This window comes from Gallinula chloropus (genome assembly GCF_964237585.1).
Source record: "Gallinula chloropus genome assembly, chromosome: 22".
Lineage (NCBI taxonomy): Eukaryota > Metazoa > Chordata > Aves > Gruiformes > Rallidae > Gallinula > Gallinula chloropus.
This window is the reverse complement of record NC_140107.1, coordinates 5808518-5832411: the sequence shown is the minus strand read 5'-3', so window position 1 is coordinate 5832411 and position 23894 is coordinate 5808518. Positions and strand designations below refer to the sequence as shown.

General features: G+C 53.9%; 1 protein-coding gene across 1 annotated transcript; it reads right to left on the bottom strand.

Moving 5' to 3' along the window:
• Window positions 1-7406: 7406 nt before the first annotated feature.
• On the bottom strand, window positions 7407-12542 carry RSPO1 (R-spondin 1; the record flags this gene model as incomplete). Its single annotated transcript, XM_084274173.1, has 5 exons — window positions 7407-7564; window positions 8354-8542; window positions 8949-9098; window positions 10327-10518; window positions 12449-12542. The coding sequence occupies 5 exons, from the start codon at window positions 12540-12542 to the stop codon at window positions 7407-7409; spliced, it is 783 nt and encodes a 260-aa protein (XP_084130299.1).
• Between the last annotated feature and the right edge of the window lie 11352 nt (window positions 12543-23894).

The window sequence follows — 23894 nt, the reverse complement described above, 5'->3', positions numbered from 1 at the left end:
GCGGAGTGACGCATTTCCGTCGAATCACCTTTCCGGCTGCGCAGGCGCGTCGGGTTGCCGTGACAACCACGGGTGGCTCCCCTCCTTCGGTCGCCATAGCAACGCGTGGGGCTGGCCTGGCGCCGCCATCCCGCGCCCTCCCGGTCTCTTCCCCCGGCCCCGCGGGCCTTCTTGGGGCCTCCCCAGCTCAGGGCCACGCCGCCGCGTCCGCGATTCCCCTTCCCGTCCCAGGCCGGGGTTCTCGGGAGGGGCCCTGCCCGGCAGCGCGGCCTGCGGGGCGGGCGAAGGGCGGCGGGCGGAACGCTGCTGCCCCGGCCCCGGGGCTGCCGCCCTGCGCGGCGGGGGCACCGCGGCGGCCCGGTTCAAATGAAAAGGCGGCCGAACTAAGGAGGGAGCTGGCACAGGAGCCCTCATTGTTTGTGCAACGCTGTTTGTTCGCAGAAACATAATGGGAATCATTTGGGAGCTTGGCATTGATGCTTATTTCCATCTGCGTGCGGTCAGCCAGCCGGCTGGCGGGTCCGGGGGGGATGCTGGTGGGAGCATCAGCACAGCCCAGCACCCTTACGTGCAGCCCAGCCGTGCTGGTGGACGTTTATAGGCACACTGGGCTGGTTTGTCTGGGTCACTGGCAGCAGCTCTTTAGAATTAGCAATAACACCACCGGCATTATTAGACACACATAAAGAGTTGCACGGATGGGGCGGAAACTTAAATTAAATTTAGGCGAATTATATGTCTAAAGACTAAAGCCTACATTCATTTCAGTGCCAGATTTTAACAGAAATCGGAGAGATCCTCACCTTGAGGGAATTAACAAAGCTCCACTGAAACAGTGTTAATTTATACCAGAGATTGGGCCGGGGCCAGACTGCTCAGCACGTTGGGGATTCACTCCCCAAAACGAAGGTCTGGCCCATGGTTTCTAAATCCTCATTAGCAGCAGAGCATTCACGGCTAGTTCAATTTCCTTCCAGTTCTGCTAATGCTCTTCTAAATCCAGAACAATAACAGAGCTGCTGAGATTTTGTTCTTTTAATGATTTTCAGCGTTTTGCTTTTAGGTATTTCGTAGTCCCCGTCGTACAACGACGTCCTAATGAGCCCAGACTGGTCAGACACTCTGTAAGATGGCGGTTGTGAATTTTCAGTCTGTTTTGGTTAAGCCTGTGATTTCTGGGTTTTTTTCTCTTAATAGAATTATCTATGCCTTGGGCATTGAAAAACTCACATTGATGTGGGCATGAAAAATTAATTCCAAATTGTAGATAATTGTTTAAGCTATCAGACTTGAGGCCCATGGAGAAGAGTTTTCCCAGGACAAGTGTGTTTTCTATTAGGGTTGATATCAATCTGTCAGAAGATCCTTTTGATTTTCAATTTTTTAGACTAAATAGTTGAGTAATACTTGCTCTGTTCTCCCCCACTCTTTATTCCTTTTCCTTAAGAAAACACTCTTTTTATTGTTAGCGAGATAGCTTGGAGTGCATCCAGAAAATTCCTCTCTCTTTCTGTGGAAGAATAGAAATAGCTTCAGACATGAGGTTAGATTGTGGAGAACTTTTATTGGTAAAGCCTCTGAGTTGTTGAATCCCCCCGTTGAAGCTTTAACAGGGGGTCTCGGCCCTCGTTACAGTGAGCCCCATTGGCTATAACCCACTATTCCCCATCACAAGAAGAGATTAGACTGCTAACACACAGGAATTGCACCAGAACAGGCATGCATTCATCCTTCCCTCTGCCATCTCAGATTTTTCCTGACCAGAAGTACGTTACTGGGGCTAACAGTGTGTACCTGGCAGTACCTCTGCAGCCGCGCTTGTTGGGCTGGTGTATCTTGTCTCCTCCAAGCTAAAGAGCCCCAGCTCCCTCAGCCTCTCCTCATGAGGAAGGTGTTCCACTCTCTTCATCACCTTGGTGCCCTGCACTGGGCTCTTTCAAGGAGTTCTATGTCCTCCCTGAGCTGAGGGGCACAATATTCCAGGTGTGATCTTACCGGGGCAGAGCAGAGGGGGAGATGAACCTCTCTTGACCTCATAATCAACCACCTCCTAATACCCCCCAAGATGCCATCATCCTTCTTAGCCACGAGGGCTCATGGCCATCCTGCTGTCCCCCAGGAGCTCCATGTCCCTCTTACCTACACTAGGCTCCAACAAGCCAGTACCCAACCCACACTATTTGCTATCATTGCAGCCTCCTGTTTCAACTTTTAACTTTCTTTTTTTCTGCTTAAATTGGCTCTGGTGGGATGTAGTCCATGCTGTGTGCCAGACAGGACTGGGGGGGGGGAGATTGGCAAGAGATGCCAGGCATGACAGGTCTGCCAGACATCCTCACCTTCACAGACACCACCAGCCTGACCACAGCTGAGACGGAATCATTTCAAATTTGATGCGGCCTCTTGTCAAAACCCTGGTGAACGTGGTTATGTGATGCCATCAGAATGACTCACAGCCGTAATTACATATGTTCTAAGGGGTTATTCCCATTGTATTATTAAAAACTAGTGATGTTTGATTCTTGGCAGGGACTGTCTTCCTTGTATGATCTACAGATTTTGTCAATTAAATGAAGGAAAAATAGATTTCCGAGATTCCAGAACAAGACAGGGCTTGTCCTCCCAGCACTTTCTCGGTGTGGTATTGAGCTGCATTGTTTTATTTCATAGGAGAGAGGCCACATCAGCCATCTTAACTCTCCTTGTTGCAGTGATTCCCCACAGGCCCCAAAGACAGAAGTGGGTTTTGTAGCTGACCTTAGAAATCATCCCAAGTGCTGCCAGATGATACCACAGATGTTTTATCACTGCTATAGCCTTTCCAACTCAGTTCCTCAGGAATAGATTTTCAGGGATACAGCTTACAAGAGCGGGAGGCTCCTTGGAAAAGACTCTGGTTCTGCCAGCTCGTTAACAGAAAAGATAACAGTGATCCCAGAAATTATGGCCTCGGACCTGGAGTTCCCAAAACAGCCACTGAAAGTAGTAGGAGAGAGAATCAAAGTCAAGCAAAAAAGGCAAAAAAAGGTGAAAAAGGCCTTTGAGGGTGTGGGCTGCGCTGCATCCAGCAGGATGGAGCCCTGAGAGCCAGCGGCGTGCTCCGTCCCGTGCAGTTCTCCCAGGCTTGCAGACCCTTCTGCTTTCTTTAGGCTTTGAAGTGACGCCAGCGCCGCAGATCTCCCTCGCAGGAATTACGTGTTTACTAGCATTCTGGAAGCTGAGGCATTCACGTACAAGTGTTTTACTTGTGTGATTTGGCTTTAATAGCCCTGAAACACGACTTCTTTCCTGGAAAGCTGACACGTGCCGCACCGTGCGTGTCAGCCTCGCGCGTTGCGGGGTCGGATGTGGCCGTTTCAGGTTCTAACCAGACATTTTAGCTTGTGCCATAAATAACAACATATTATCTACCTGCTGGCTTCTTTCTTTTCTTTTTTTCCCTGCTAAAATCCTGCTGCTCCTCAAAAAATCATGGAGATTCCAGCAAGCAGCTCTATCTAAGCCCTGGTTTGGCATTCAGTTGGGTATAATATATTATCATGTGTATAAATGCCATCGGTGTCATTTATTTATGGTGACAGGTTAAATATGGCTGGTATTTCTGTGATTTTTAATAGAGTCCAAAAAAGAAAGTCTCATGCTTAACATCTCTCTCTGTGAAGACTATTGACTTAATAAAATCTGTAAATAGACCTAAAGTGTCTCTTTTAATGTTCTCAGGCAATGTAATCCAAATAATAGCATCAGGGATAACCTGTTTCACTATCCTACTCTATTTCCTTTAATCAAAGCTGAGATTTCTTCAGAGTGAGAAATCATTTTAACATAAACACGAACTAAAAAGTGTATACATTGCCTCCATCTCCACGGGGGGAGAGAGCTGGTGAAGTTATTGTTTGAGGAGTATGTGTGAGCACATTTAACTTGACTGTAGCTGACGAAAAACACAGATTTATATTACACAGAGAGGATAAAAACAAAATACAGCCAACCTGTGTTTGGTGAAATTGGTCTGCTTTAGCTCCTAAATCTTGGCAAATGAGATAGAAATTAAACAGTTCCAAACCCATGACTGTAAGCTGTTAATACATTATTCCTTGCCCTTTCCTCCCCATTACGCAGGATGAATTACCCAAAAGCTAAGCAAGCTGCCTGGAAACTGCAGATTCAGAGTAGAGTTCTGGCCAGTGAATAAACCCAGTTGTTCAACAGCAAAAAAGATGTTTTCTGTGCAACAGAGTTTCTGACAAGGGTCTGTCTGTCCCTCTGTAGGTCTAGCAACTGTTTCTCCAGTTCAGCAACTGGGTGGTGGAAGTTCAGTACACAAATACATGCAGAAGCCAGAGCAGTAATGTTTCCACATCATGATCCGCATGGATATCTTTGGCTTTGGGACAGCAGGCAAAAGTTACTTGGGAGAGGCGCTCTCTCTCTCTCTCTCCATATTTGATCTGTTGGGATTTGACTCTGGTTTTGGTGAATAAAGCAAACAAAGCTTGTTCAGCAAACCCATTTATTTATTTATTTGTTTAAAGAAGCATATTTTACAGTGATGCCATGGAGAGAACACCACAACAGATTTTATTTGGTGGGCTGAAAGAGCATTGGTGTGCGTGGGGGTTGAGATGATGTCAGCCTATCTAAGGAAATCTCCATCTTGGACTCTTTGAGCTCATGGTGCAAATCATGTTGGCCAAAGGCAAAATGTTTCTAGATTTATAAAGGAACCAGCTCTCTGGGAGTGGGAAGAAGCACAACTGTTGAGCTGATTAGAGAAAGGAATTTGATTTGGTTCTTTTATATAAATTTTCCTCCTAATTTTTCTAAAACCATTTCATTTTAAAATCACCCATACTGAAAAACCTTGGATTTTCTTTATATGCATTTTAAAGTTTCCTTTGCCTGTCTCCCTTTTTCTTCTCTTTTTTTTCTTCTTTTTTTTTTTTGCTATGAAAAGGGCAGAAAGAAGGGAAAAGGCTACAACAGAAAGAGGCTTGTTGGGTTTTTTCCTAAAAAAAAAATTCCTCTAGAAAGTTCACTAAAATAGGTTGTGTTGATTTATTATATGCAGTTTAGTTTTGAAATAGTTGTGCTAATATTGCCATGAGTTACTGTAGGGAATCCAGTCAGTCCCCAGAGCCTCCGTGTATAAAACCTTAGTAATGCACTCTTGCATCTCTTCTAATCCTCGTTGAGAACTGGATTGAGATAGTGCAGCAGGAGGGAGGAAGGAGTCGTTTATGAATTAGCAAGCTGAGGTTCATGAAAGGGTTACTGATTATTGCTGCTACAAAGCGGAAGGGAAGAACGGTTCTGCTTACATGCAACGCCATGGCACAAACAAAATATTTATCTCACAGGCTAGCTGAGGCTAGAAAATAAAGTGAGATCCGATCTTTCGGCTGGGAGGCTTTCAGGAATCGTCTGAACATGATCCATAAACAACTCAAAGGATGACTTTTAAGAACCTCTTTCTCTCGCTGCTTGGTATGCTGGTCGTTTATCATTGTGCTGAAATGGAATCCCCTTTAAAAGATATAACGGCTTCTTGTTTACTTAAACACAAAGTGGATGATGGGCTGAAAGGTTTTGCTGCCAGCAGAGCAGTCACGGAGAGCTTGGTACAGCTCTGAGCTGAAACAACTGCGTAGCTCCCACGTCCCGCACTGAGCCAAACCAGCCGCCAAGCCAACAGGGCAAAGGGAGAGTTTAGGTGTCCTCCACTGGAGCCGAGTCCTTGGTGAGCATCACCAACCACCAGCTCTTCTCAGGAGAGGACCAGGATTGCTGGGTGCAGGTAGGCAGCCCATGGGGAGACTCTCTCGCAGGCATCTCCACACGCTCGCTGGCTCACTCTGCCCTCCAGAACCACAGAGCAGAGAAGGTGGCACGAAAGCAAGCACAGCACAGTGATTTCACCAGGTTTAGTTTTGAGGTGAGCTTTTCCCTGCCCATCACCTTACCAGGGAAGCTAGGAGCTTCAGCAGCATGTTGCTGATCATCCACCCCATCTCCAGGAGCCACGGCACATCCCTGACTCCATCCCTTGGGACCAGAGGGCTTTTGCTGAAGGAATTAATGTCTGCACGTATTTATAGTGAGGACACACGTTTTAAAATATAGGGGAAACTGAGTGGTATGCCACCTCGTGACACTGTCAAGGGTAAAGCTCTCCGTGCAGGGAAGGCAGCATTCATGTGCACCCCATGTGGGTCTCTGTCCTCATCCTGATTCCTCTGCCCAGGTGTTGGCTCTTGCAGAGCAGGAGTGCTTGTGCTGAATCCAGGGAACTCCAGTCGGTGGCACGCAGACCAGTAGTTTCTACCAAACTTACAAGTTTCCTTCTCTTCTGCAGAGCCCAAACTGTGTCTTCCCCCTCCCACCTGCCTTTCCCTCCTGCTAACCGTGCCTGGGTGGTGTCCGGACAGACGGACGAGCGTATCCCTATCCCGGGATGGAGTCCTGTGGCCGTGACCGTACAAGTGGAGTCACAGCGTTTCAGCAACCTGTGGTTTGTTGTAACCTCTCATTTTCTCAATCTGCTGCGTGTTAACTGGATCCTTCAGTGGGAAATTCCTCAGGGGCTCTGCGGAGCACAGCTGGGGTCCTGCGAGCGCAGGACGGCTGATTTGTGGCTGCAGTGCCGCTGGCAGCATTTTCTGGGATTTTCTTAAAGCTTTGGTGAGTTTCCCTTCCACAAGTGAGTCTCTGTCCTGTGGGACACCAGCCTCCATAGGGGCCAAGGCATGAACCACACACTCAGGAAGCTGGTTGTCTTTTTGTTTTTGGGGTTTTTTTGGGTTTTTTTTTTTTAATTTGAAATAACTCTTTGAAGCAGATTCAGGGCAGATACCACTGACCTCTTACCACAAACGTTTAACATGGATTCGCAATGATAAAGTCATACAGCTTAAAACACAAAATAAAGGGTGGGGGAAAGAGAAAGAGGCCACTGCCTTTGTGTGAGTCCAGGTCCCAGGTGGGGGAGAGCGGCTGTGTGGGTCCAGTCTTGTTGCGCTGGCTGCAGCCGTGCTGCGTCGCGACCATGCGCCTGGTCTCAAGGTGATGCCTCTGGTCATGAAGTCTCATGTCTGGGTCCTTCACTGACTTAAACTGCACCTCTTCTCCCCGCAGCCTCCCCACAGAGCCCTGTGGAGGTGAGCTTCCCTCCGTGTGCGCTCCCGCTCCTTGGCAGCGTCCTTCTGCAGTCCTGGGTGGGGAGTGTGTGTGTGCAGCCTCATTAAATACCATGTATGTGGTTTCTGTCGGGTCTGTGGGTCAGTCTGGGAGTATATGTCTGTCTTTCTGGACATGGGCAGGTGTTGTGTAGCAGTGCTCTGGTTCAATAAAGCTTTCATATACATAGCAGCAATGAAGTCTTGCCATCAGGTGACAGAAAGGGGCAGCTATTGGGCAGGGCTAGCGGACGTTGCGGGGACCGCGGCCCCTCTCTGTTTGCTCTTCCTCTTCTTGGTGCCAGTCTTAGCGTCTTTGGTGTCTTTCCGATTTCTGTTCCCGTTCACGTTATCCTGCTTTCCTTGTTCTTCCTTTTTCTTCCTTTTCCCTGCAGTAAAGCAAAGGGGCACCGTGAGCGCCTCTGACAGTGCAAAGCTGGCCTGTGGCCCACAGCTCCCAGGGTGGCCCAAAGGGTCTGTGCCCTCCCCAAGCAGGGATGTGCCCAAGAGCCGCCCTGTCTGCCAGGCTGTGCTTTGCATTGCCTAAATGTAAACAGGGAAGAAGGATCCAATCTGGATTTAGCTTTGTGACTGTCGCTCTCCAGCAGAAGCGTTAGCATTTGCATTTCCCCATGGTGTGTACCAGGCCCCTCAGCTACTGCAGGCTGCTGTGTGCCTCAGAGGCCCAGCTCAGCTGTGTCTGCCTCCCCCTGCCCAGATGGTTGGTCCCTGTGGTGTTGGTCACCGCTCAGAACCGGTTTCCCTCAAAACAAGCCAGCCACAATCCTCATCCATCCCATAAGAGGATGACTGAACCACCATTCACCCTGAGCACGCTCTAATTCCTGGGAAAAAACACAGACCTAAGCGTTCTGCTGGAGGAGAAGACAGCTCTCCTCATGGCTGCAGTGGGCAGGCACCTTTGGCTGCTCAGCCCTGCCCAGGGAAGAAGCTAAAATATCCAAAGCCCATGGGACACATGGCAAGCTGAGGATCACCCACCTGGGGGGCTGTGCCAGTTCCACTCAGGGGTCTTTCTAGCTGCCGTCACCTTGTGTTCCCTGTGCTGGTAGTGTGATGCACAGAGCATTTATGGTACTGGACAATTAGTTGAAGACTGGTGCCTGACAAATAAAGGGTGCTGGGGGGGAACAGGGAGATACTCTGTGTCTGCTCACCTTCGGGGCACTGGCTCTTCTGCACGGTGCATCTCCGCACCTCCGTGGTGGCAGGACACAGGGACACATCTCCAGAGGGAGCCTGCAGAATCCGCCGCGTTCGGTCTTCGTTGCCCTTCTTGAAGCCGCAGAGCTTCCTCTTCTTGGAGCAGGGCCCCCAGGGCCCCCACTCACTCATTTCACATTGTGCTGCCAGATAACGAGAGAGGCCAGCAGTAACTCTCTTTTCTCCATTGCTGCCTGAGGACTTCCCGAAGCCCTTGCACATCACCTCACCTCTTCCCCACTGTAGGACTGGAGGGTACCTGGGATTCCCTGGCAGCTGTCAAGGCCCCCAACTCCTTGCCATGCTGTATGAACTCTGAGTCATGCTTCCCAAGCGTGCAGCAGCGATGCTGGGGTGCTGCTCCCCATGTAGGCTGGTTGCCAGAGGGCTCTGCCCTCTGAAGGGCTGAGTCTGGCCCATGCCCTCACCCACTCAACACCAGTACCATGAGGCATCATCTCTGAGGAGTTATCATCTAAACCAAACTCTAGCAACTGGACCCAACAGATGCATAAAAAGCTCGGTGAAAGGTGCCTGAGCATCACTTACCAGGACTGCTGCACTCCATGGTGCCGTTGGCAGCAGAGTAGCCTTCGGGGCATGTGACGTAACACCTCCCCTTGTGCAAATACAAACCTTCCTTACATTTTGTGCAAAAGTTTCGACTGAAACAGGACTCACAGTTCTCAATTTTGCATTCTGGGGGGGGAAAAAAAACAAACCACAAAGCCATCATGTAGTCTGATGTGAGCAAAAGACTCGGGATGCTCCAGACTGCTAACTGGAGTTTGCTCCTGGCTCCAAGGGATCTGCCAACAGCCAGGGTGAGCCCCTGAACATCTTGCCAGGCCTGGTTGTGCTACCCAGAAGCGGTTGTCCTTGCCCCATTCCCTGGTACAGAGCTGACCTGCTGTGCTGTGGCTCTCAGAGCCAGCAGCAGCTGCTGCCAGATAGAAACCAGGCAGGGTGGGTAAGGTCACAGGGCTAGTGTTCAGCTTGAGCATCAGGCAGCCAAAGTGGGACAGCACAAAGAATAAAGTCCCATATCAACTGCTCCAGCTGCAGCTAGAGTACAGGCTGCAGAGAAACAGAGTGAGATGGAAATCTGGCCATGAGGGTGATCTGCATGAAACTGCCAGGGAAGTGATCGCATTTTTCCATGTCCAGCTTCTTTCTGGTGCTGTGGCTGAAAGAAGCAGCCCCAGGCCAAGGATCTGGTTCAGAGAGCTGCTTGGCCATGGTGAACGGGCAGAGGATAGAAGAAAAGGTACTTGTGTGAGCAGTACTTGTAAAACTGAAAGCATCTCCCTCTTCCTCCTTCCTCCCAAAGAAAGAGGGTGCCAGTCTGGCAGGTCAGGTAACAGAGCCTCCCAAACAGCCTGGAGGATGCCACATCCACAGCGTACCTGGGTGGTGCTGGGCACATTGCGATGGGGAAACCCAGCCCTGAAGGCTTCACCCATGGTCCTCTGCTCTAATGGACCACTGACCACCATTGACCACCACCTGCCTGCAGCACAGAGACACCCACAGAGGCTCCCAGTGACCAAGAAGGCTGAAACTGAAGTCAGAACCTGCAATGAAGGTCTGACATGGGGGCAGCAGATGCTTACTCAGCTTCTGAGGGCACTGTGTGGGGCAGTAGCTAGTGGCTGCTCAAAGGGAAGAAGGAGCATCTCAGCCTGGCAGCTGCACGCTGCACCCAAGGGGCATTAGCCTACATTGGCAGAAATGATGGGGTTACACCTTGGGTAGATCGCTGCCCTGCTCAGAGCTGCTTTCTCCCCTTCTACACACCCCCAGCACCTCCTCTCCCTGGACCAGAGGCCTCACAGTACCCCACAGAGCACCACAGAGCACCGCAGAGCACCGCAGAGCACCGCCACCCTCCCGCATCTCACCCAGACCCTCCCACCCCCGTACTCACTGATGCACTTGTTCATGTCTGTATTGCGAAGGCCGAAGTATCCCAGTGGACAAGAAGGAAGGCAAATCCCAATTTGCCGGATGTCATTCCTCTCCAGAAGGATGAAGAGTTTGGGGGAACATCTCAGGCACCCATTGAACTCAGAGCACAGGTCGCAGCCTCTGGCACAGCCCTGACTCAGCTCGGTGCTAACTGGAAGAGCAAGAGAGAGGCAGTGGTAAGTGCCCCCCTGCCTGGATGGGCTCTGCACACACCAGCTTCACCCCCAAAACACCAGCACCATGGGCAGGAGGGGCAGGGACCAGGCTCCTGCTGCACTAACACCCTTGCTATGGTTCTCAGCACCGCTCCAGCCAGGTGTCACGGTCCTGATGCTCATAGGTGCTGCACTGAGTAGAGGTGTGAGGGTCGTGACAGCAGCAGAAGTGAGAAGCAGGACCCAGAAGCAGCCACTGACTCTACACAGAATCCTGTCCCTCTCCCCAGCCACCTGTGCTGGGCAGACACCCATGAAGGACACGGAGCCGGCGGGTCAGTGCCTGCCTGCAGCATCCCAGCTTGGAGCTGGCACTGCCGAGCTACGGGCACGTGGCAGGGTGAGGGGATCAGGGACATGCTGTGCTGGAGTGAAACCCTCTGACTAACTCTGTGCTCTGCTGTGAGCCAGGCTGCATCCCCAGCTCCATCTCACCCTGACCCTGCTTATGTTAACTGCATCTGGCAGCGCGGGAGATTTCACTGCCCCCAAAATAGAGATGTGCTCTTGGCTCCTCAGTTCAGTCCAAGAAAAATACTCAATCCCATGTCTTGAGAGTTTTCTGCTTTCAATTATCATATAAAATGCTGCTTGTTTTGAAACCAATAGCATTCTTTGCAGGCTAGAATGCAGGTTATTTTTATTAGTTTATTATGCAAGCAGCGTCCTTGTTTATAGAAAAGCTGTGTATTTAAAAAATGTATTCTTTTAAATACTGTGTTTACCACACTTCAAAAGCAAGTGTGGAGCACCACAGCGTTCACGTGCCAGACTGAGAGGTAAGAAAACTTTCCTCTCCCCCTACAATGACCCTGGACCCCCTCAGCCCCCCCTCCTGCCTGTCCCACCTCATTGCTGGTCTGTGGGCACAGAGGCTGTGGCAACCTGGGGAAGTGAAATGGAAAGGGGATGGGGGTCCCCAGCCCTGAGGACCCTTAGTGCCTGGCTGCCAGGAGGCTTTGGTGGGTCTGGACTAGGACATCCCCTCAGGATTTTGGGAACTGGCCTCCTGTGTGCAAGGACCCCCAGGAAACGGCCCCATCCCTCCCACAGCACTGTGCCATGGTGCCAATTCCTTTTGCCTGTGTGGCAAAGGCACAAACCAGGCCCTCCCTGGAAACTGCCCCTTATAGCGTTAGCCACGATACCAAGCCTGCCTTGCTCTCACTGGACTCAGCAGTCCCAGTTTTAATATAAAATAATGTTTATGTACTTTAATCTAAACCAGTTTTGATGTAACACAGTTCTCTAGCTTACACAAATGAGGGCAAACCCAGCTAGCTGCTTTCATGCCAATCCAGCCTGGTTGTCCTGTGTGAGCCCAGACCTGGGACTGGCTGAGGAGCATCAGGGCTGGAGGGATAATTACAACCCCGTGCACCTTGGGGGGCACCACAGCCTGGCCACCTCATGGCCCAGCACCCCAGTAGCAGCTGAGCAGGCACCCATGCATGGCTGCTGCCTGGGGCAGAGGCTGTCAGGGGGTTCCAGGTGGGATGGGGTGGCCATGGGAGACAGAACAGTGCAGGGTGGGAGCCTGCACCCAGAGCAGCACTGGGGAGGAGGCTGGGCAGTGATGCAGGGCTCCTACACACCCGCTCCCTTCCCCTCCCCATCTGCGGTTTACTGCTCCCAGGGAGGCACCTGCCAATGGCAGGGGACCCAGAGGCTGTGGGCGAAGGCAGGCAGGGCCCGAGCAGACAGGGTGCTGGGGAGGCTGCCCTGGTCCTGCTCCACAGAGCAAGCTCCTCTGGCAGGTCCCTGCCCTGAGCTGCAGCTCCTCCTTGTTCCTGCCCTGGGACACAAACACAGTCACCATCCGTACAGCATCCCCAGAAGAAGTAAAGAAAAGCGTTTCATACATACTTCGTCTTTGCCTCTTGCCCTTCACCACTTTGCTGCTGCCTGTTAGATCCATGGAGCTTAGAAAAACCACCACCACAAACAGTCCAAGCTGCATAGTAACTCTCCAGCGCTGCAGCCCCTCCGTCGCAGGGTGGTCGGAGGAGCCCGCTCCACAGCTGGGGGAATCTCTCTGCTGCCGCTAAAACGTCTCAGGAGGGATCAGAGCTGAGAGTCTGTGCACGAAGCCGGGTACGGGACCATATCCACAAACTACATCAGCGCCAGCGAGCTTAGGTAGCAGGTAACATGGCTCTACCTTCATCCCCGTGAGGAGCGCAGGAGCTTGGCTCTAGTCCCATCTGGGGGCTCTGGCAGCCAGCGTTAGCTTCTTGCAATTCCCAGTTTCACTGGCAGGAACTGCAAAGGAAGAGGAGAACAGATTAACCCGACCATCAACATCGCTCCCGTGACGGCTGGGCGGGCGCGGGAGCTGGGGGAGCAGTGCACAGGGGGGTGCAGGCACGCAGCAGCACCCGGAGTGATGTGGGGCGAGTCGCCCTCCGAGCTCATCCGCATGTCACTGTGCTGCTTGGTAGCAGTTAGCGCACGTCGGAACGCCGGACGGGGCTCTGCCATCTGCCAGTGCTGCGCACGGCTGTAGCTGCAACTTGTTTAGAATAGTGCCAGTCCCCCTTGGCCACCCCTCCTCGAGGAGCAGATGGCCTCTGCGGGCTGCCAAGCGCTCAAGATGTTTCCCATCAAGTGGGCACCTCTGGGGCTGGCCGTTGAGCCGAACAGAAAGCCAGCCTGATGTCCCAAGCTGGAGAGAAAGAGAGACGGGGCTGTCTGGGGACGGGGCGGGATTGTCCCACGAGCTGCCCAAAACGCTGCGTTTCTGCTCGGAGGGAATTTCCAAACCTCCCAGCTCCCATTCCCCTGGAGCAGCAGGGAAGGGTCAGCTCTCCCTGCGTGGTGGGCAGAGGCAGTGCTGAGCATGGCCAAGCACCAGAGCTGCTCTGCCCAGGGCTCACCGGCTCTCACACGGCAGGGGAAGCCCGGTGTCCGGCAGCGAGCGTGGCTGTGAGTGCTGTGCTGCCCTTGCCAAGCGTCCAGTTGCCCAATGTGCACGGCGGGACAGGGCGACGAGACGGCGATGCTGGGAGGACGGGCTGGGCAACAAACCAATTCCTCTGCCTGAATTTCTTGGAGAGCAAAGGGAAGCCCAGTGCGGTGGGAAATGGCTGGATGGCAACCCAGCACGTGGGGCTCTGGGTGCAGCCAGCCCAGGAGTCACTGTGTGCCACATCCTCACTCTGGCACAGCCTAGGTCTTGGTCCTGTCAACCCCAGGGAAAGGCAGGGCTGCTGCAGAGCAGTGTTCTGCTCCCCCGAGAAATGACACAGGAGATGGATTTCCGTGTGGGCCATGGCTGGAACGCAGGAAGGGCAATGCCTGGGCTGCTCTGAGAGCTCTGGCACTGCCAGGCAGGGCCACCCTCGTCTGGCACAGCACGCTGGGAAGGGTCAGCACTGGCAAGCCCGCAGCTGGCAGAGTAAAGCCTCACCACCAGCTGCCATAGTGTGGGAATAAAGGTGGCAACATTCATTCCCTGGCATCAAATGCAACAAGAAAAGGGTTTTAATCCCTCTATAATAACTATGCAATCACCGGTGCCCCAAAAGGGCATGGTGCTGGCATGGACCCGGCGGCAGCCTGTGCTGCTTGCAGGACGGACACGGGTCTTGGGGTGCCAGCCCCCTCTCATGCCCACCATGGGGTGGGGGAGCCGCCGCGAGGCCACTGGACAGAGCAGGGTGGTTACAGCTACAGCAGCAAAACACCTGAACGGAGAGGGCTGCCCACAGCAGCTGCAGAGCTGGCACCTCCCACAGCTCTAGCTGCCACATGCAGCGAGGTCTGGATGCCATCAGGCTGCTGCCATCCTCCTGCCTCGATGGCTTTAAACCTTTCCCCGTCCCCGTGCTGCGACGCTGCCGAGCGCTGCCGGGGCAGAAGCACAGCGCTGCCCATGTGCTTGTTGTTACAGCCCGCAGCTCATCCGCAGGATTGTCAAATAAATAATTAGTCGCTTGTGTAAACACCAACTTGTTCTGCACTTCCAAGTCTGTTTGCTGCAAGCTGCTTTATAAACACTGTCAAGTGCTTAAGCTGGGCTGTTGGGAGTGTTTACCGGAGTGGAGAGCTGGGCAGAAAGGGGATCCCACCCCAGCCCCTCAGCCTCTCTCTGCACTGCATTCACGTGTGGGGACCTGGGCACAGCATTGGGCTCCCCTAAGCAGGGGTGAGGCTGCATGGGTAGCTGGGTGCGGCAGGACAGATGGCACTGCACAGCGTGGCACGGCATGGCATGGCACAGCCAGAGGACCCAGGGATGCTAACTGGTGTGAGCAGGGCAGTGTCAGCAGAGCACACCCCAATCTCTGCCCACATCAGCTCTGAGCACCAGCCGTGCCGGAGGGAGCAGAGTACTGCTGTCCCTGGCGTGGCTGCCCCTTGGTTTTAATCACAGCAGGTTTGCAGGTGCAGGAAGTACACGCTGAACCCGCTCTGCCTCCTGCAGTGTTTACACAACACACACAGTTTAGGCAAAGCCCCCTCGGCTGGGGACAGCAGCGGGGATATTCCCAGGGAGCAAATCCAGCCCCCAGCATGCCAAGAGCCAGCATGACGCCTCTGCCACTGCCACATACCCCATCTCACAGGGCTTGCTCAGCACAGGGGCAGCGAAGTGCCATGGGAAACCTGGAGCCCACGAGCGCAAATGAGACAAGCACATTCTTTTTCCTCATTTCCTTGCTTTCTAGCCCAAAGACAGCCTGGACCTCTGGCTGCAGCTCCCCTCTCAGGACAGAAAAGCTACTGGCATCCTGGATGCTGAAAAGCTGATGCCAAGGCAGGTCAGCAGCACCATCCCCACGTTTCAAAACCTCCCTGCCAGCACAACGTCTGCGACGTGCCCACCCGTATGGGCAGCAGCAGAGGGGACAGGCTTCCAGCTCTTCCCACCCTCACCTCAGGACACAAATGATGATTCTTTCTGCTATTGCAGTCATCAGTCAAGCTCAGGTTGCCGCAAACAATCTCCAGTCTAAACATTAGCAGAATTTATGCCGTTATCCCATCGACAGGCAGAAGTTGGAGTAACCTGAATTGCTCTAAATACATTTATGGAGAGAGCTGGCCCCTGCATCTGAGATGACAGTAAGCCTTGTTTGCAATTCAATCAGGATAAATTGGTCCTTGGGAGCTCCAATACAAACCAGAAAATGTAAACCATCCAGATAATTTACCATTAGTCCTCCTACACACAAGGTGAGAAAGACCAACATTATATCCCCAGGATATTCAAGACCTAATCCACAATAACTAAATTGCTGATATATTGCCTCTTGCTGAATGGACCGGGCTATCTGTAATGTAAACGGGCTCTCCAAAGGTTTACTGAGTCTGGGAGAGAAGGACCAGATGCTTGTGTGAGGGCTGGAGGCAGGACAAAGTCCGATTACAGCAGCAGCAGTAATGAACCCCCAGGAACTGCCAGGTCGGTTGCCAACAGCCGGCTGGACATCAGCTAGGAGTGCAGGGGAATTTGGGTTTCCAGGTCCTGGAGCTAGCTAGACAATTCAAATTACACCTTGGGAGTCTGTTTCAGGGGTGGGAACGCACAAGGAGAACAGGTTCCAGAAATGCCTTTACCTGCAGGAAGAGAGGTGGCTGTGCAGGGGTTCACCCGGTTTTGTTTGGTCCCAGCAGACACACAGCCCGGCGCCCGCAGGCTCAGGCACAGGGATGGCACCCAGGACAAATCGGCACGAGCCCTCCCCAGCACCAGGGCAGGCAGAGTCTGGCCCCAGGGGGGGTTTATGGCAGCCACCAGCTCCATGCTGCCAGCAAATTCCCCGACCTGCCTCTGTCACCAAGGCCATCGAATAACATTAGCAGCACCTGGGTATCAGAGGTGATGGGAGAGAGCAGGAGGTGGATGAGGATAAGGAACTAGGTGCCAAGAAGAGCATGGCCACATGTGAGCACAAGGTCTGTGGGGCTCGCTCCTGGCACGATCAGCTGCTGCCCAGCATCTGAGCCGGCTGGAGCAAGGGACAAAGCCCAGTATGCACTGGAGGGGAGATAAAGGAGACTACACAGGGGCAGGAGGATTGGCACCGGGACCTACCACCCCATCCGAGGGCAGCACAGCTCCCTGGCATCCCCTGAAGCCCGGGGCCAGTGAAAAGCAGCTGTAGGATGTGGCAATGCTGGCATGCACCCTGCCCCCTGCCCCAGGAGGTACCTTGCGCCGGAGAGCGGCCGAGCCGCCCGTGCAGCACGGCTGAACCTCAGCAGGTGGGATATAGCCAGCAGGAGAGGAGGCATCTTTCAAACAAGCAGAAGCCCACACACGCAGTTATCTCGCTGCATGCCTTGCCCTCCCTTGGCAAAAGCCTCCAGCAGGCAAAGCTTCCCAAGACATCTAAAGCTCTCAGCCCCAGGTGTGGCTGTGTGGCCCCCCCAGCCCGGAGAGGGAGCAGCGCCAGCGGGCTCCAAAGCACCCATCTTCCCAAAGTGCCTGCCAGGAGATGCGGGTGTCAGGAACCAGCCCTGGGGAGGTGAGTGTTGGGAGGCACACAGAGCCAGAGCCTCATCCAGGCCTGGTCAGAGACTCACGCTGGAGCTGTCCTGCCTGTGCCCGGTGACCCACCATGGCCACAGCTCCCTGCCCGCTCTGCCAGCCCCACAGCAGGATGAAGGCAGCATGGTCCCACAGGTTCAGGGCTCTTATTCCCTTTGGGAAAGTCTCTCTCTTGCTGTCTTTTCAAGAGGTGTTGATGCTGGTGTGAAACCCTGGGTGGCAGGAGGTCCGGCACACGCATGCCTCGGGTGTCACGGCTGCCACGGGGTGTCTCACACGCCTCCGGCCAGCAAACATCCCTACACATGCACACGCAGAGCCACTTTGTTCTGCTTAATCCTTGAAGCAATAAAAGGAGGCTGCATTAAGTCAAATTTCCGAACCAGAAGGTCTTCATTTGATATTATATCCGAGTGCCAAGATCTGCAAAATCCCCAACCCATAAACTTCACCGAAAAAAAATAAAATAATAAAACCCAATCTGGCAGCAGAGCTCTCCACAGCATTGTTGAGGTCTGACTCCTTCCACCAGCTTCTGCGCTGCATTCCCCGGATCTGCGGAGCCGTGCTGGGACCCACGAATGGGGAATATGCTGAGGAGAGGCTCCTGCCCGCCACCACCCCTCTGCCCCAGCCTGGGAAGGGGAGTCACTCCAGGGTTCTTGTCACAGAAGCCCCCACCCCAGCCTCCCTGCTTGCTCCAGCCCCCCGCTCCGCTCAGCGCTGGCTCCTCAGCCGCTTCACGCCGTGCCCAGCACAGTAGCTGCTCCAAGAAATGCTGCGATTAATAGTGCCACAGGCCTCTCTCCGGGAGCGCTTGTGCTTCAGCGTTGTAAAACAACAGGGAACTTTTTTACTGGGGGATTTCCATTCCCCTCTTTGCTAGAGCATGCTGGGCTGGGGGAGAAGGAAGGAGCGAAGCCCTGAAGCAAGCTGCAGGCTGGGCCTGTGCTGCTTCCCCACAGACATGGAGCAGCACCTTGAAAACACACCGGGGCCATCCCAGCAGGCACAGCTCCGGTACCGCACACCAGGAAACTCCCTGGGGATTTAGCTGCAGACTGAAAAAGCAAACCTGTTTCTATTAAGGTACAACTTTGGGTAGGTTTAAGCCTCCTGCAGTTCAGCAACTCACTCACCAAATGCCAGCCAGGGCCACAATGCGCTAGAACAGCAGTAATCACAGCACATTTTAGACTGGGACCTGCAAAAGGTCCATTTCTGAGCACCATAGACCAGGGCACTGAAAGCCTCTCTCTTCCACCTAAGGGCTCCTCAGCAGCCCTGCAGCCCCCCTTGTTCAGCAGAGACCCTGGAAGGTGCAGAGCAGATGCACACCATGCTAACATACAGCCCTCGCTCCTCCAGAGGGAGAGAGGTTGGGGGCTCTAAAGCAAAGTGGGAAGCACAGCTAGGGCAACACAAACTCAGCTCAATACCCAATTCCCCTCTTACTTGGGTGTGAATGTGGCCAAAAAAGCGATTGCAACAACCTCCCTCACCTGATTCTAAGAGCAGGCTTTTTAAAGGCAAATTTCCAGGGCTTAGGGAGCCCGGTGGGCCACAAGCCCCGCCCTCCTTCCCCCCAGTGCTAATCAGCTTCTCCAGGCAAAAGCAGAGACAAAGCCCCGGGGCAAAGACCCTGAAGAGCACCTGGGGCTTTCTGCTTGGCCATGAGCAAAGGGAGCGCCTGCCAAGTGTGAGCTTCCTGCAGGGATTCCCGGCTGCACTGGCTCCCCCACGAAATGTCACTGCCTGGGAAACCTGAGCCCCGCAGAGCAGGAGCAGCACCGATGTCAGCAGCAGAAGAAAAAACAACGGGGGAAAAATAGCCAGCAGCATCAGCTCTGGGCATCAGGAATTCGGCTGGTGGGAGAGAGTGGGCAGGACAGGCTGAGCTTTCTCCAGACCAGCCATCGCTCCAGGCATGTGCTGGAGCTCTGCCTTTTCGAGGGGTGACAGCCACCTGCACTGCTGGGACATGGGGACCCAGCTCTGAGCTGCTGGCGTAGCTTGGGGTGGTTTGGAGCAGAGGATGTCCTGCAGCTGGCCCACACCACCCGGCCACGCATGAGGGAAGCTGCAATCCCAGAGGAGCATCCTTGAGGCAGTTGGTGGTGGGGATAGCTGGAAAGGTGCATCTGTGTTTGCCAAGCTCTCAGGCAAAGATGGGCACTTCTGTCTTCGGGGGAGACACCAGGCCCCCGTACATGCAGTGTGTGCTGGCTGGTTCCCTCCTCTCTCAGCTGCGTGGTTCCTGCTCTCCCACCCCAGTGTCATCCCCCCAGGCTGTAGGATGCTCACCTGGTCCCCAGCACCGGTGGTCACTGCAGTTTGATGGCCCCATGGCACGGACACAGAGGTGCTCCGGCAGTTCAGGTCTAGCTCAGACGATGGAAACAGGGGGTTTATGCTCTGCTCTGCCACTGCCTGTGGTGCTAGCGTGGCCAGCTTATTTTGGCTCTGCACATCCGCACCCCTGAGGCCCCAGAGTGGGTGCCCCTGCACCCCCAGCTTGCTCCCTGCTGTGTCCCTCAGGGTGGTGCTGCTGCTCTCACAGCGGCCGCGCCGGGGCCAGGGAGCCGATCCAGCTGAAACGAGCCTTTTTTCCAGGGTGGTTTCCAAGCATGTCGCAGCACCAGCGTTCCCAGGCCGGGGTGCTGCCGCCATCCTCCCATCCAGCCCCGGCCCCACGGCAGGGATGAGGTGATCGCGCAGTCAGGAGCTCCCCCGCTCCAAGGGTCAGGGGTGGACTCGGGACACAATCATTCCAACTAGAGAACACCTTGGGGAGATGTTTCTCTGCAAGTGCCGCGTCCCTGCGGGGTCTCAGCACAAACACGTCCTCCGCAGACACCCCTGTAAGCTCTGCCCCAGGTCACAGACCTTTGGGAACAGGATTTTTTGCACTAATACCCACTGACCCCTGTGCAGACAGCAAAGGCTCCGTGCCTGCCATGCTGCATGACATTTGCTTCTGCCAGCATTACCCTATTCCAATGCCTTTTACTCTAAGACACCCCTTTAAAACCGAGACGCATCACCTGAACCCCCCCTTCATCTGTCTCCCCCAGCAGTTCAAGGGAACGCACACACCTAAGCCTACAAGAAAACCCAGCAGCAACCATCCCCCAGTCACACACACCCATGGCTCCCAGCACCGAGGCTCAGTTGGCACAGGGAAATGGAAGCTGAAATGTCACCTTGACCCGAGCCCTCGCTGGGGACCCGCATCCCTGCCCGGCTGCGAGCCCCAAGCCCTCGCTAGCCCACAGACTCAGCAGCCCAGCGCCGAGATCCAGCAGCACTTCCCCTGCACATCAGCACGAGGTGTTAACACGGATTATTACCATGATCACTGTTAACCATTTTTTTACCCCACTGAGCCCCCATCCAGAAGCCCCAGGAGTATGTACGTACTTACCCCACGCTCTCCGAGTGGCTGCCGTGTCCCCATGGGTGCCGTCCTCTGCGGGAGGCTGTTAGGTGCCGGCACAACAATATTGAGGCAGCAATTGCTTAACTGCCTCGTCCCCTCATCGCTCAGCTTGGGTACGCTCCCGTGGCTGGAAGGCAGTGGGAGAGCTGGCAGGGTGCTGCAGCCCCCCGCGCAGCACTCAGCGTCTGCTCTGCAGCCGGCGGGACCCCGGGGCTGGTCCAGTATCGGCAACGAGCTCCAGCTCCAAACCGATCAATATTGCGACTAGCTCTCTGTATCCCTTTCCCAAGTCCAGGAAGGTAAAAGAGTGGCAGGGGGACAACACACAGCAGCCCTGCTTCCCTGCAAAGCCCCTGCGCACCTTGGGGGGGGTGGGGGAGACAGGGGGGGATCCCAACAGATCGCGCTGCGCTTTCTCCCAGCTTTCATTGTCTGAACTCATTATCCACATTGCACAAGGCAAACCCGCAAGTCGGATGCTGACAAGGCTCGCGCTCCTCATTAGCAGCCCACATTGCAAAAGCTTCATCTAAACAAACATGCATTCTGAAACCCTTACCTCTGACTTGTCACTCCCTCATCACTGCTGCAAAGACTCTACCGGTTTCCCAGTTTTAAAACACTACAAGACCAACTAGCAAAATCCTCGGCTCCTCCAGAGAGAGTTACGTGCTGGGTTCTGTCAAGAAAAATGCGTTCATGGCGAGTTCATGGAGCAGTCTGGTGCGTTTGGGTCTGGGGGGTTTTGTTCACTTGTGTTTTAAAAGCAGGTTTCTAACAGCTTCCCAGGTTGGTTGGTTGGGTTTTGGTTTTGGTTTTTTTTGCGCAGAGAAACAAACCCTTCTGTGATGTGCAGGATTTCAGCTCGTAAAGATCGCCCAGGCTAGTTCATACTCCATCAGCCCACGCTGCTCCCTGCGTATGCAAAGCAGAAAGTATGTGATCATATCAGAGCAATTTGCACGTTAATATAATCCTGGTCTCAATGCCGTAGACTCTGTCCCCATCCACCGGGTCGGGGCTTTTTATTATTATTATTACCGGAGTATCCAGCTTTGTAAAGGCATCTAGTGCGAACTCCTGCATGAGGGAATTCCACCCCACTAGTACCACCTCCTAAGACAATATCCAGCCAAAATATTGTGACTGTTGCAAAACCCGGACTGGAGCTCCACAAAGGACCTTCCAGCATTGCATCCAGAGCCAACGGGGTCTCAGTAAATTACTGCAGAGTGACACACCATCTAGTTGCCTTTGTAGTCTTTTTTATTTATGACAGTTAATTCCGAGTTATTACTAACATTTCAGTGGTAACTGGCGTATGAAGTCATCAGCTGTCACAACTGCATCTGTTAATAAACATGTCAAATATTAAAAGCAGCTTATTATCCTCCGGAGAGGGGGAAGGCACTAAGGCGACGAGCTCGAAAGCCCGGTTATTTTTTGATCTCTGGCTGGGCAGCAGAAGGAAAGGTTCATGCTCAGGAGGACAGTGTGACTGCGGTGGGGCTGTGCTGGGATCCCTGCCCTCCATCACACCTGAGCAGCCAGGAGCTCTCCTCCCTGCACCGTGTCAGCTCCCCTTCCCTTCTCTGCCTTAACGGACCCCTGCTTTGTGCGGGAGCATAGAGGAACCTTCCCTGAGATCCCGGTGGGATGAGCACCCAGCAACTCACCCTCACCAGCCTTCTGGTGTGCGATGCCATCCTGACCTGGCTGCGCTCAGCAGCGGGCATCCCCAGCCTGCTGGATCCCTTGGAGGAGGTGGAAGTCCCCCAGCCCCAGGAATGCTCACAGAGAGGTGCAGGGTGTCCCCAGTCCCTCGTGTGCCCCTTGTGCTGGGGTGCTCCCAGGGCACACGGCCACAGAGCCATGCTGGACCCCATGCTAGTGTCTCTCTGTACGAGCCATACATGGGAATGGGTGTCTGCAGCTTCCCAAGAAGCCATCAGTGCTGTGTGGCCGGCAGTGCCCATGGCCATGGGGCTCTGCCGAGAGCCCTGGTGCCATGGCAAGCGGTCCCAGGGGGGATGGCTGTATGACAAGCCCCTCAGCGTGCCATGTCCGTGGAACACAGCAGTCTCCTGGGGATGGTCTTTGCTTCTCTTCAGTACCTCGAGAGTCCAGGGGGGCACAGGCAGGTCTTGCATTCCTGCTTTGCGGGGTCAGGGCTCACTCCCACACAAGGGAGGACACAAGGGTGTGGTGGGAGGAACAGCAAAGCCTGTCCATCCACCCTTCCGTACCACTGCAGAGCATCACCCCTCAGCACATGAGGGTGATGCACATCTTCTCCCTGCTTTGCTGAGCCACGGCCTCTCTCAGGAAAGCTTGCCCCTCTCTAACGCTTTCCTTGCCCGGTTGCCTCTGGCTTTCTCTGGCTGACAGTAACTTGCTGGCTATGCGAGAATCAGAGGCAGTATCTTCTAAACTCCCTGTGTGAAGGTTATTGGGCCATAACACAAAGTAGTCTCCCTAAAGCCCGAAGCGGTGACCTGCAACAGGCAGGAGTCAGGGGGGCTGCAGGAGACACACCGAAGGTTCTATCTCTGCCTTCCCCCTTTTGTGGGTCAACTCCAACCACCTGAACACGTTTCAGGATTTACGTTAGGCGTAAGACCCGCTTGAGCAGATGCCATAATTCTGCTGTAATGAGTAATTAATTCTGCCTTAGCTCCCAGGCGCAACCAGGGACATCACTGGACAGCATGCGGATGGGTGCAACACCCATGCCAGGCACGGTGACTCATCGTGCAGTGCTTAGCAAAACTCTTAAAGCAACGAGCAGCAGCATCTTCACTCCACCTTCCCCAAGCTTGCACGGCTCCTAGCTGGAACCGGAGGGCAAAGACCCTTCCAAAGACTGTGATGGACCCTACGGTGACTCCTGAATCCCCCTGGGGCCCAGGGAATGATACCCCAATGGCTCATGAGCCACCCCTGATGAGGGTCCCTGAGCATCCCAAACATCCCACGAGTCCTGGGGCTCTGTATGGAACTGGCAGCTCCAAGGAGGAGGAGGGCTGGAGTACAGGATGGGGGATGGAGCAGCCCCCAGACACACCAGGGTTAGAAGAGTCCCATGGGTCTGTGTTCTTCACATGCTCCCAATCATCTCTGCTTCGCACAGAGCTTGGATGGGGGCTGCTTTGAACGCAGAGATGAAAATAACCCAAAACAGGCAAGAAGGAGAAGTGACCTTTAACACGGCTCCCCCCTCACTTTGTGTTTGTGTTAATGCACGTGTATATGGGAGTTTTATCCATCCGGAATTTTCTTTGGCACCTCGTTAAAGGTCCCTAGTTTCCTCCTTGGAAACAGTATCTCCTGGGATCATCGCTACCTCACAGGACCATTGGTGAATGTGTTCTGAACAT